Here is a 14,191-nt window from a genome sequence, read left to right on the forward strand (position 1 = left end):
ACGTGCCAAGTGAACTTCGAAATTGTATACATCTGATATATTCAACTAATATCCGACATGTCTACACTGAACAGGAAAGGCAGAAGATCGCTGCTCGTTATACTGCATAGATATTGAACAAACAGTACACAGTGGAAGGCATTGGGAAGGTGCTAGGGGTGTACAGGGTGGCTGCCAGCCTCCCCCAATACCAATACACTTTTCTGGTCACAGGCCACCTCTCCGTTGTCTCTGCTTGGGAGGAGGCCTCGGTGATCAAAGAAGTTCCGTTTCGCACTTCCTTTTCACTTATAATGCTATCTTTATTCACTGGAACACACTCACCTTGGCGCAAAGCCGGTTTAGCTTTTACTCTACACCCGAGCACACTTTCTAAGGGTCAGCATCAGACCCTAGAAATGAATATATTCTCTCGAACCATGGCTATTCATTAACTATTTAAATAAACGTGTAAAAATCTAGGCATTCCCCAAAATAACGGAGCATCACATTTGACCTCTCTCCCCATGCATTCCCCCAAAACAATTGAGTGCATTACATTTAAACTTTTCCAACTTCACATTTTCTTAATTGAAGCCCCCTTTGAAGTGCACAACACTCATCATTCATTACACAAGACAATGGTCTTGGGACAAGTACTCCTAAATTACATTTTAAATGGTATATCCCACACATTTGCTAACGTGGCGCACCACTTATTTTACGAACCTCTGTAAGGGTACAGAAGTAAGAGTGACGCAGTGGTGGCATGTTTGTTGGCAAAAACTTATTTCAAGTAAAAGAAAAGGAAAATCGTATCTTGCCCTATTCATATAAGGGGTTTGCCCTACCTCAACAAAATTTCAAAGGACTCAGTCATGATGTCCAGTAAAGTAAAATGTCCACCGTCCTGTGTCCAAACCTATGTCTCTTACCCTGTTCTTTCTATGGCTCACAAATATAGCGTCAAGTCTGGTTCACTATTCAGCCAGATTGGACTATGGATCTTAGAATTCCAGAAAACGTTTCTCCTTTTAGCAATGGGTCCTCGACCACTTGCTTTAGCTTCTTGCGCCTCTCTCCCGTTCTTATGTGGGCCCCTCTGGGCTGTCTCTGCATCTCCCAGACTGGTTCTTTAGCTTGTTTCTTTTTTGTGTGGTTCCCTGACCACTTCATACTATCTTGGGATCTCCCCGACTTGCTCTGGGCCCCAGGACATTTACTGTGTGCTTCATCGGACTTGCGTGGGTCCTTGACCACTGTGTGCTGATTCTGAGGGGCGCATCCGACTTTTTATGGGTCCCAGACCCTTGTGTGCTACTTTGGCAGACCCTCTGCCCCCGTTTCACTCAATGTCCAAAACAGACCTGGTGTATTCTCCTGCCAGATACTGTTCCACATAGGATATTTCTTAAAGTGTAACAAGGCGAATTCGAGGTGTGCCGGGTAACTGAAGAGCTTGGGCTAAAATACATAAAGGGATGAAAATACTCAAGTAAACACAGCGTAAATGTAAAAGCTGCTGTACCCCAGAGGGGCTAGTAGGTACCTGTAACCTACTAACAAGTGACAAAGGGAAAAGGTCAATAGCTCATCATTCTGGGGGCGCTGCTTTTGGCACGGTTTTGGAGGAAAACAGATATTGTACACCCGAGTACGGTTGGGATAATTTCACAATGTAGTATTTTTCAGACAAAATGTTGAAACCACAAACATTTTAGGTTTACAGAGACATTATTTATGGTAAAGTAGATTTGAAACAGGTCTGCCGACACGTGTTTCGACCCAACACGGGTCCTTTTCAAGGCAAAACGTTGCTCAGGACAGTGGTAATATGTACCAATTACTTAAACACTGGCATTTACTATGCCTTGATCCTGACATCCAAACATACATCTCAATACGACCAAAATTAGTCTCACCAGAAACAAAACTCTTAGAAACCATCTCTGTCCCTCGTTCCTTGAAACAAGCCTGCTCACCCACAGCTCCAAACATGGCTCAAGCCTAAACCAATTGGTTTCTTCAAATGTGGTATGTGCAGTTTTTGCCAATTTACACTTAGTCAGAATGTTTTCACATGCCATCACGGTCTGAAAATTCAGATCCGCGATTTCATTAATTTCAAGTCAAAATATATAGTTTATGCAATCTTATGTGTTTGCCAGAAAGTCTATGTTGGTTCAACAATTGGAGAATTGCGGGTTTGCATCCGTGAACCTTTGGCTCACCTTAAAAGTCAAGACCCAAAACTGCCTCTTGCAATACATTGGCAAACCTATCAATTGGACTCTGTCAAGGACCTACGGTTTATAGGATTGCTACAAGCTCATGCTCGCACAAGAGCAGGAAACCGGCAATTATTACTTCGACAACTTGAGGCACGGACTATTGCCAATCTTAGATGCACTAGACTGGGATTAAATAAGGATGCAGAACTGAATGTCTTTCTGTAACTGCAATGTATTACATGCTGGTACAGTGCTTCCCATGTTGGCACTTTCATTTTACTTTTCTTTCCCACCCATTTAACTTTTTCTAGTTTTATATTAGGCGCTACGAGTAGGTGACATCAGACATTACAATTCGGACTGTGTTTTGGTGTCCGCCCTCTTTTTCCTGCCTTTTAATGACATCTTTGGCCATTTGGCGACGTTCCAGGAACTTTGGGGTACTAACCCCTTGACCCAGGCTCCACGATGAGGCCGTTATTTGGATGCATGTACTAAACTTGCTCTGCAAGCATCGAACATCCCTTCCATAACATTAGACCCCAGTTCCTTACTGCCTTTCCGGCTCCTACATGAGGATATAACTTGGATGCTTGCACAATACTCGTTCAGGAATCATCTTTCATGCCTACCTGCACCATTAGACTCCGGTCGCACATTGCTTTTCAGCTCGTTGGCCAATATTGCGAACTTTTGTAACCAATCCTTTCTCGACCATTTGGCGGTCCTGAAGTGACTTTCTCTACCATATCTACGTTTTGCCTTGAAAAGGACCTGGTGTTGGGTCGAAACACGTGTCGGCAGACCCATTTCTTAAAGTGTGTTCCAGATTTTACAGTTCTTTGCTATCCCTTTCTGCCTCTCTGGATATTGGTACATGTCTCTTTAATCTAATTGGCCCCCTCTGTGTCCCACCCACCAGCCCAACCCTTTCCCTACCTTCTGGAAATGTGGTCTACGTTCTGTGTGAGAGAGTGTGTGTGTGTTTTTCCTCGCTCCTCCAGGGCTGGCTTCACAAGGTACACAGTCCTTACATGCTTTCTGATCACTAGGGCTGCCTCTAGTAAACTGTATCGCATATGTTGGTTCTGCAGTGGGCCTTGCCTGATCTTCCTTGTGTCGTTGATTGTATGCACCCCATAAACCTCACTCTTCCTCATCCCAGTATCATCTGTATGAATGAAGCCCTCTACACAGATACCTAGAGGTGTGGGGGACCGCAGGGTACGGAGTGGGATGAGAGGAAAGAGTACAGACATGGAGGGGGTGAATACTACATTCTCCCAAGGCAATTGTCACTGGTCCCATGGAGGGCTTCCCTCCCCATGCGATCCACCCGCTGATTACCACCGTCAGGGGTATTATCAGGTAGTGGTCTCACCTCCCTGGCCACATGGGAAGGGGCTACCCATAGGAGCAGTGACAATACACTGCGATTCGTCACACTTCCCACCCCTATGTTGTCCAGTTTGTTCAGTGCTGGTGTGGCCAAAACCAGCATTGTACTATGTTGAACAGATACAAAACTGTACCTTACTTTGATTTCTCTTAAACAAAAACAAATATTTCCTGCTGTTACTCTTTTTTGAAAAATCTTTGATCTGTGTCTATCTTTTGTTTATCCCGCGTTTTGGGGAACTGAAAGGAATGTGTTCCTACTTTTGTTTTCCTTTTTAAAATCGGTAAAGTAGAAAACGTTGCGCACTAAGGTCATTGTGCACTGCGCGGTCACTGGCAACAAAGGAGGTGTAGCCGTTGGACGTTCAGGGTGGGTATTCTCAAACGTCATCACATTCACTTGGGCACCAAGGCGCATGCAGCTCCCAGCTGCTCCAGTGTCGGTGCAGTGAGTTATGTCCCTATCTGAGGTACACGGAGCTCACAGCTGCTCTGCTGGGGGTGTCTAGCACCAGCAACTCTCACCGCCCATGCCCTCCAAAACGTCCAGTCCATGATTCCCTCCTTACTCAGAGCCTCCCTCCATGCCGACAGTTTCCGGTCTTGCCACCACAATTTCGTCCATGCGCAAGATTACCTCTCTTGCTCCCCGCTCTCATGGGAAACCGTTACTGGGAGGCACGTTAGCCCTCCATGGCCCACGACATCCACAATCCATTCTCTGGTGGCTGGTCACCGCTCGGTACCTGCTCCCTTCCCGCTCCCATGGAGGAACTGTCGCTGGCAGGCACACTCTTCCATGACCCAGGTCCTCCACAATCCGCTGCCACGTTCCTCCTTTTCCAGCTTCCTCCTAATTACCGCAACGCACATCAGGGGTGGCTCTCTGGTCCACAGAATGCATTTCACTTGGACAGTTATTTCCCAAAACTACATTTATTGTTGCTGGAATGCGTTGTTTCCATATAGTACATGTGTGGAGCTCTTGCTCTCCATGTCGTGCACCTCTTCCTAACATCAGATCACCCCACCTTCCCCTCCCCCTCCGACCCTTCGAGCCTCCATCTCCCCCGTCCTCAAATCAGATACCGTAACTCCCTTCACCTATCCCCTCCTCTACCCTCCACCCACTATCTACCCCCTCCTTGTAAATTGTTCTACATATTGTTCTAATGACCCGTTTCAGGTTTGTAAATATGCTTCTCTCACTTTTGTACCTGTTATACTGTAAAGCACTTTGGCTTAAAGCACTATATAAATTCAATAAACAAACAAAACATACTTGTACAAAGCGAGCACCAATTGCCGCCAAAACTGCTTCCCTTCTCGCCAGCAGCCCCAACTCCGCCCCCAACCCTGCCGGCTCCTCCCCCCCCCCCGCTTTAAAGGGAGAGGGAGTGAGCCGCCAGGTGAAGCCGCGACGAGAAGGCCAGAGGACAAGGCCTGCACTACTCTTTGCAGCTCTTCGCTGCTCGAAGTCTGCCGTTTGCCCTGGAACCCTGCCCGATGTACAAGGTAAGGAGTCCCTAACTCCTGAGCTACTCAAAACACTCGCCTCCAGACTTCAGGGTCTGCGTGCCCGCACCCTCACATGTGCACTGCTCTCAAAACCTATGCCCGCAGACATTTGCAACACACGCCTGCAATCCAGATCCCTGAAGCCACCCACCAGCCTTAACGTTCCCCCCTCAGCAATTCATAAATCCCATAGGCTGCGCCACACCATGACCCCGTGCCCACACAGTATGCAAGGCCCTGACCATAATGCAACTGGAACAATGGCTAAGACTATCGAAAATGTGCCCCCCCACTACTTTGAATGTGAATACCGCAATGTGCAATTCTTCTACCACAACCATGCTACCCACTGATGCAAATGCTACTTTACCTGTGTCTAGGACCCCAGAAAATGTGCCCCCCACTACTCTGAATGTGAATACCGCAATGTGCAATTCCTCTACCACAACCATGCGATCCACTACCACCAATGCCACCCCTGAACCCCACCTTAAATGTGCCCTCATCAACGCCCGATCCATCAATGCTCACGCCCTAGACATCCACGACCTCATCACCACCCTAGATCTAGATCTTCTAATGGTCACTGAGACCTGGCTACATGAAGCCTCAGGCCCCGCTCTATCCCTCGCTCTCCCACAAGGCTATGCCATCACGAGACAAGATCGCCTGACCACAGGAGGCGGTGTCGCTCTCATAGCCAAAGACTCGATCACCATCAGAAAAGTAGACAAAACTATCAACAATAACAGCGACTACCTTCAATTGAAACTCACTATCTCACACCACTGCACCATCACCTTACAGCTCATCTATCGGCCACCAGGCCCCTTGGGAGACTTTCAGGCCTCCCTCACCCACCTCCTGGCTGACAACCTAAAAAAGTCATCCAAAGCCATTCTCCTCGGTGACATCAACCTAGGCTTAAATGACACCAAAGACCCTGCTGCCAAATCACTTGACACCGCTCTAGCCACTCTAGGATTCGCCAACACCATCACAGACCCCACTCATGCCCTAGGCAGATCATTAGACTGGATAGCCCATCACAACTGCCCCCTCACAGTCACAGGCAATACCCCCACTCCGTGGTCCGACCACCACACCATCACCTTCAACATCCCCACCGCTACCCCTTCCCCCCTCCCCCCTCCCCCAACCCTTACCACCAGCCCTCACAAGAAGTGGCCGCCAACTAACCAAAGAAAGACTCTTACCCTTCCTACAGGGACCTGCCTTTAGGCCCCCCTTCTCCAACGACCCAGAAACTCTTGCCAAGAACTACGACTCTGCTATCTCGGCAGCAAACAATGCTATCGCCCCACTTAAGCCGCGCAAAACCAAACCTACCAGCCACACCAATGCGTGGTTCACCCAAGACCTTCTCAAATTGCGCACTGACAAACGAGCAGCATTAGCACAATGGCAATCATCCCGTGATGATAAAGACAAACTCAACTTCAAATCCCTTGCAAATGATTATAAGAAAGCCATCATCAAAGCCAAAGCCAAATCCTTTGAAGATCTCCAAGAAAATGTTCGCCATATTCAGGGAACTTGAGACCCCTACAGCCACCCCCCAAAACTTCACCAAAGATAAAGCATGGTGCGATGACATCCAAACAGCCATGCGAAACAAGATCAGCTCTCTCCAAACCAAAATTCTGAATATCAAACTAGCGCTCCCGACCCCCCCCCACCAACCCCCGCCCGCTCCTCGGGCCACAGAGGCCCCCCCTACCTTCTCATTCAAAACCATTCAGGAGAAAGACATGATCAACATCATGAAAAATATCAAACCATCCAATTGCAAATCAGACTCCTGCCCCGCCTCCATCATCAAAGACTGCACAGACACCCTTGCCCCTTTCCTAACAGCCTTAGTCAATGCTTCCTTCACCACGGGGAAAGTCCCCTCATGCCTCAAGGAAGCATGGGTCCGACCTCTCATAAAGAAACCGACACTTGACTCCACCTCCCCCAACAACTACCGCCCCAGTCTACCTGCAGGTCCAACACTTCCTCGTATGCTTTACTATATAAATTGGCTAGGTTTTTGTGATTTCAACATTTAAATATTACAGGAGAGATCAAATGGCCAGAAATAATGAAAAGTTTATTCTGTCACAATGCAGAAAGCTGCCACATAGTAATGATTTCCATATAGTTTTTTCCACGTCGGCTGGATGTTGCATGCATTTTGCTCTCTTGTGAAGGAGAAAAGTAATTTTTACTCTCTTAAAATCACATTTACTCTCAGTTAAAAAATAGAGAGTAAAATACCCCCACCTCAAAATCTTGTCTGGAGCACTGGGCCTAGGGCCCACTGAAAAATTAATTAAAAGCCTTGAACCGCATCAGCGAGTTTGGAGTGATTCTTGTGCCATCTGTGACACACTATGTCCAGGTAATCTGGCAGACAGATATAAATGGGGATGTTGTGGGGGTAGCCTTTTTACCCTCCAAGTTCAACTACCACTGGTGTCATGTGTGAATAATCCAGACGCATTATTTACAAAATAAGAGCGATATGTCCAAATGGCCCTCATTTACTGCTGCTCCTCTAATGAGTGTTCAGCAGACCTCGGTGGAGCAGTAAACTCATTTTGACATTCTCATCAACTGGTCCCAAGTTCACTCGGGATGTCCTTGGAAGCGGTTTTCAAAGCTGGCAACCCCTTCTACCAGCATGAGACTCCAGGCAATACATGCGACTAACCCCCGTTCAAGGGGAGGATTGCCTAAGAGCTGTGGCTCTCCCGCAGAATGTGCTGCTGATGCGGATCCTGAGGAAATGCATTAAGGTATGCAGCACAACTATCGGACCGTGGCGTTAGGAGCTAGATGACATGTGCTTACAGTTGATACTGGAACACTGCTTTTAGGAGGCTGTGGTGTAACAAAAACATAAATGCAGATGTTGCTGGCCACTAGCTGTCCACAGACATGAAAACTTTCTGCATACTTAAAATTGGCCTCATACAATACTGTCCAATGGAAATGCAACAAAACATGAACGCTTTCTGTGGACAAAATCCAGCAGCCCAGGAAAATGTGTTACTCTCATAATCTTAGGTCAGTGTAGCAGCCAGAGGGCCAAAACAGGTTAGCTAGAAGGTCAAAAGGCTTCAGCAGTTGCGATAGGCCAGTGTCGGCAGTTTAACCTACCCCAATGGTAATGTGAATTTCTGTGTCATAAATTGAAACCGCTGAACGGGACACCATGGGGACATAGGTAAAGATTTTCAGGCAATGGATCCTCACTACACTAATACCGAAGTCCGTCAAAAGGGGGCAGTGAGGAGGCGAGGTACAGCTTCTGTCTTGTGGCCATCTTAGGGGTGTTTCACATTTCAGTTTGCAGCTGGTTACAAACCACTATGGTGTAGGTTGTGAAAGAACCATGAAAACATATATGTCAAAGTAACAAGTAAGGGAGAATTCACAGGTGCTTGCATATGCCTCGGCCAGCTACCTAGATGCCAAGTAGACTATCGAGAACAAAGGAATCCCATAGGGTAGGTATCTGAGAACAATGCTGGCTAAACCGCTTGACCAATTGAGGCCTGAAAGCAAAGCCCTGAAGGATAAGAGGTTTCTCCTGTGGTAGAGGAGTGATTTCCACATGCCGTTATCCAGCATTGCCCCAGAGACCCCTTCAGGAGAACGTTTTTAGCTGGCTGCCATGACCCAGGCAAAACGTATTCTCATGCTAAAAAGGAAGAGCCCAAGAAGTAACCTGCAGCTAGGCCATTGAAAAGAAACAGAAAATAATGGGTGTGGTGGGGATGGGAGGGGGCCGGCGATTCTTCCGGTAGAGCAGATAATGATCATCTGTTCACCTAGGGAAGAGAAAAAAAAAAGACTAAGGTAAGGGACACTAGGCAGGTAAATGGGGCCAGAGCTGGAGGTGGGTGAGCAGCACATACACTCTGGGCTCTTAAGCTGCTTTTCCCGCCCCATCTGTCAATGAGACTTGACATCTCACGTATATGGAATTATTAGTTCGCACAAAAATGGACAGACTACAAAATTATCTTCTTGGACCCTAATCCTGTACTCAACTGATCTAAATATTTGCAGAACATGTGAAGAGCACATTCTTTTGCAGGCTCTACAAAGCAACTGTGTTTGCAGTTTTATTTATTGGGTTTTTATAAGGCATATCTCTAGGTGAGAAGTTGGGAAGTGAAGGACTGTGGAAAACAAAACTAGCTCCAGAACCAATGGGTACAGATTTGGGAGCCTAAGGACAGCACAGGTTCAAGAATAATAGAGCATGGGCACAGTCGTGATTGAATCAAAAGGCTGATGAGTGCCACTCATCAGTGCTGGTGGCCATCTGTAGTAAAAACGACTGTATTTTTCACATAACTGCTAGTGGGTTTAGAGAAATTAAACAAAAACAGAAGATAGAATGACGCCAAATCTTCTGGTCAGCAATCTTTAATAGCAGACTTGTTTATAACTGAAGAAGCAGAGATTGTGGCCAATGCATTTCGGGCCATCTCCGCTTCCGATTGCACTTTTATCACCACAAAAAATTATCTGTCCGGTGTGTGTGTGTCCCATCACCACTTATGAATCTTGGCCCTTAAACATCTGGCGTACGTGGTCAACAGAATTCTTGTGAGAACATACAATCCAGACAGATCCTTGTGTGGTGATAAAAGTGCAATCAGAAGCAGAGATGGCCCGGAGGATGGACTAATTGTCCGAAATGCTCCGTCTACAGTCTCTGCGTTTGAAGAAGGCTGCTATTGAGTTTGACTTTATTTGATCTTTCATCTATTTTTGTTTTGTTTAATTTCTCTATACACACTAAAAGATATGTGAAAAATGAAGTTTTTACTACAGAGGTGGTCACCAGCACTGATGAATGGCACTCAACCTTTTGACTGCGTTCTCTCCTGGTATTAGTGCATTTCAGGATTCTGGCAGACACCATAGATTGATTTGTTGAGCGACTACATTTGAGAATACTATTATTTTTTTGAAGATCTTAGTGGTGCCCGCTTCCACCATTATTTCTGTTCTACAGTCGTGATTGACACATTTTAGAGATTTTGTCTGTACACAATTCCTGGCTGGTCAGCAGTCTATTACACACATAGATGGACACACTAGGCATCGATTCTGAGGTTCCTGCACTAGGGTGACAATTACTTGGATTCACTTTGAGCTTTTGCAAAGACCTTGTTCATGAATTTGTCAAGTAGCATCTCTTCCACGACCACAAGCAGACACCAACAGGCTGACAGGAGAGCAATGCTATTTACACGGATAGGACAGGCTCTACGATATCTATCGTTTGGTAACACGAACACTGAATCAGGGGTCTGCAACCTTTGGCTCTCAGTATTGTTTCAGAGTACGACGCCCATCAGTCATACACAGCCTAGTCAATGGTGGCATTCCATGGAAGATGTAATGCAAAACTGGAGAGCCACAAGTTGCAGACACTTGCTCTAAATGGAAAACTGATTGCATGAAAATTAAAGCACCTACCTGCATTAAGAGCTAACGCTGGAGCATAGAGGACAACACCCATGTAGATCACCTGTGATGGGAAGAAAGAGGGAAGTAATCAGAAATGAGTGAAATCACTCTTTAGCAGGATTAAAGAATCAAATGTACATGGAGACAGTATTGAATGGAAAGGAGTCATAATTTCATCAGTTGTGTGATAATAAAGAACTCTGAAAAAGTGTAGGTTACTCAGTGTATGGGCTTTGTAATCAGCACACAGCACAACACAACACAAATCTCATTCACGTTATAGGTGTGACTAAATAAATATCCCGATAACGTTCTGAGCTTCAGGAATGGAAAAACAAGATTAATAGGCCAATTTCCATTACATTAAATCGCTGAAATAACACTCACAGGAAACTAGACAGTCCTAGCTATCAAACTTCCCCAGGTTTACTGCAGAAAAATACAGTTTTGAGGACATTATCGGAAGATTATGTAGGAGATCCAGTAATGCCAAAAAACCTAGTGCTGAGAAAACGCTATTAAAAGGAGGCAGGAGTGAACATTCCATCCAGATGCAGCAATAGGCAATGGCAACCGAAGTATCGCTATAGGTGGCATTTGCCCCCAGAAAAGCTAAATAAAATGAATCAGTCGCACCCAAACGTTTGTTGGAGGGGATGTAATAAGACTTGAACACTTTCATATGTAGTGGACATGTGGGGGCCCTCAAAACTTTTGGAAGGATGACCTCTTCCTGATTAAATCAATCAATCACAGGCGTTTGCCTGCCATTACTAGCACTTACCACTAGAAGTGCTTTTGGGAGCTACTAGAGATGGAACCCGATGGGAGGTAGCATGGCTGCCCTGATCACTCAGCTTCTAGTTGAGACAAAGATCGCAATAGTGCAAAACTGGAAGACCCCTGGAGGTCCGAAAATCCAAATGCTGTAGATCAAATTTTGGAGATTCAAGCGGCAGAAACAAATCACTGCTCTGTCAGTGGGATTATTTACAAAATATGTTAATGTCTGGCTGGCATTCGTGTAACATGCCAATAAACGCACTTCCTAACCTATTTAAATATTTTGCCTTTTTGTGAATCCAAGGAGTTAGGAGGGGCATCTGGAGACTGATCTGAATGGATGGAATTGTCAAGGAGAACGGAGCAGGGGTCAGTTTGATCGATCATGGAAGCGGTGATGATCGCTAGAGTTGAATGTGTGAATTGTCAATTAAGTAATCTAGCTTTGGTCCTCTGCCCATCTTGCTTTGCCAATAAAGTTATTTTAAAAAAACAAGCACACAGGTATCTCAGGCAAGATCGACAGCTTAAAACTTGTGACCTCAGACCTGGTCCCAAAACAGTGTTTTACCCAACAGAACTAGAATACTTATCCAGCAGCAGCCCTGAACTCATTCCTGCAAATACCTATAGACCAATAATAAACCAAAAAAAACAACATGCACACCAGGATCAGTTACAGGGAAATGATCCACAAAGATGAGCCTCTGCTGCTTGAGGGACTAAAATTACAAGATGACCATCAATGCATTAAACTCGACTCCCCCCACCTTTCTCACTTATGGGGCTGCGGCCCCCAGGGTGGAGAGGGGCATGGTTGGCCACAGCAAGATACCCATCTGAGGAATCTGCACTAGGATGAGGCGAAAGTGACACTCAGAAGTCCATCAAACCAAAGGAGATGGTCTGTCCATTTCTTTCCAGGTATGACAAGGGTGGAGGGGGGAGTGGAGGGTTAGTTGTTCTTTTCTGTCAAACTACAATACAGCAACAAAAGCCCTGGACATATGAAGGAGAAGCTAGAGTACATAGACTACTTTGCTGTACAGTGGACCACCACAGATTGGCCCTGCACCCCTTGAGTACGAGATGAAATCCACTCGAGACAAAAAGAGATGTACCAATCTCTAGCAGATTCAAGCTGTGTTATTATTCTGAAAGCTTGCACTCTAAAAAGCGACTGGCCGACTCCTTAAAGCTTCCATACCGATTTGTTGAGCCAGGGCTACTTTCAGCCAAAATTGAATTCACCAATAAGATTGGCACAACATATATTTGCGTTCAATAACTGACTGAAGTTCATTCAATGTAACCCTCTGAAATGGTTTTAAAGGGAATCCACTGTTCAAATAAGGTTATGAAATCGTGGATTATTGCAGCATCAAGAAGATCAATGCAAGGCACGACCGTTAGGTCGACTCCTTCAGGTTAATCATTCTGGACACTTCTTCTCAGATTACAGTTCGAAGGTAATCTATGTCTAGTTCAGAACACAGGACATCGGTTTCAATCAAGGCCCAGTCGACACCTTGCTATTAATGATTGACAATGTTTTGTTTATGGGACACCACCCAAATGCTCTATAAAGTAAATGTGTGTGAAAGGCAAACTGCTCTGTGCCCCGGGCTTCCATCTCTGAAATACAAGTTCTCGTGCTTTTAACACAAATAACCGAGGACACTGGCGAGCAATCTCCCATCCTAGATGCAGGAGGATCCGTATGTCTTGGACAGGATTTAAAGGTCCTGGCACCATTATAAAAAACACACTATATTTACCCATGTTTAATTAAGCAGATAAAACCTTGTTACGAATTCATGAATCTCACCCATTTAAGGTTCACCTGAATAACCCGTCCGTTGCACTAGGAAGCCACCTACTGTGAGCACATCGAACTGCACATTTGTACATATTGTGATCCCCATAGATCTAGTGCTCTAAAAGTGTATGCACTAGTGATCGACCGCTGTTAGGCGGAAACCTGTGCAGTTCCCTCTGGGACAACTGCAAAAGATTTAGGACTACAGGTGTTTGGCAGTGAACCCACTTGGTAGCAGTCTGTACCACACAGATTCACTTGGTAGCTGTGGCTGAGCAGTCAGACCTCCCTCAAGAAGAGTTAGGCAGTATGTGGAGTATACAACATAGGGCAATTCTTCACAGTAAGACAAGCAAACACGCAACAAGGCTTCAGTGTAAAGATATAAAAGGTATTTATTTATAACGGAACATCTATCGAAAACACTCTGGCACTATCACGGCAAACAATTCAAATACAATTACTCTACGAAGCAAAAGATCAATCCCCCTAACAATAATTCGACAAGTCTAGGTTTTACCAGCATCACTTATTTGCAGACAGAGGTGTATGCTGCCACCTAGATGGCACTCTAGTATTCGTTAGGACGGGAGAGAAAAAAAGTAGGTTACGAAATCACAGTTCAATACTTCATGGGAAAAATGCAAGGCAAGAAGACAAGAACCACAATAGATCATAAAGTTCAGAGGCCAGGCCCACGCGGAGAGAGGCAAGGCGATATGTCCCAAAAAGTCTCTTTGTGGAAATGCGTTCGAGTCTGTGTAGCAAATTGTTATTGGAAGATTGAACCAGTTCAGAACAATACGCTAGAGAGTAGTTAGTAGGCGACCCTATGGAGAGGCGAGGATTAAGACACCTCACTATCCGTCAACAAGGGAAGCCAGGCAGACACAGTACCTTGATTGTGGAGGGCAGCTCCGGCGGGGGCAGTTGTTCCTGGTGGTGGATGCACGTCGGGTCTTTG

The 14,191-nt window shown here is 45.7% G+C and overlaps 1 protein-coding gene across 3 annotated transcripts in view; it reads right to left on the bottom strand.

Moving 5' to 3' along the window:
- The window catches only part of SLC5A6 (solute carrier family 5 member 6), a 1,144,170-nt gene that overhangs the window by 846,601 nt on the left and 283,378 nt on the right, over window positions 1-14,191 (bottom strand). For all 3 annotated transcript variants that reach the window (XM_069605582.1, XM_069605584.1, XM_069605583.1), the window contains exon 4: window positions 10,635-10,686. In XM_069605582.1, coding sequence (XP_069461683.1) covers window positions 10,635-10,686 — 52 coding nt within the window. The remainder of the gene's footprint in view (window positions 1-10,634; window positions 10,687-14,191) is intronic.

The sequence above is a fragment of the Ambystoma mexicanum genome, chromosome 4p, assembly GCF_040938575.1.
Source record: "Ambystoma mexicanum isolate Mex_15411 chromosome 4p, UKY_AmexF1_1, whole genome shotgun sequence".
NCBI classification, from domain to species: domain Eukaryota; kingdom Metazoa; phylum Chordata; class Amphibia; order Caudata; family Ambystomatidae; genus Ambystoma; species Ambystoma mexicanum.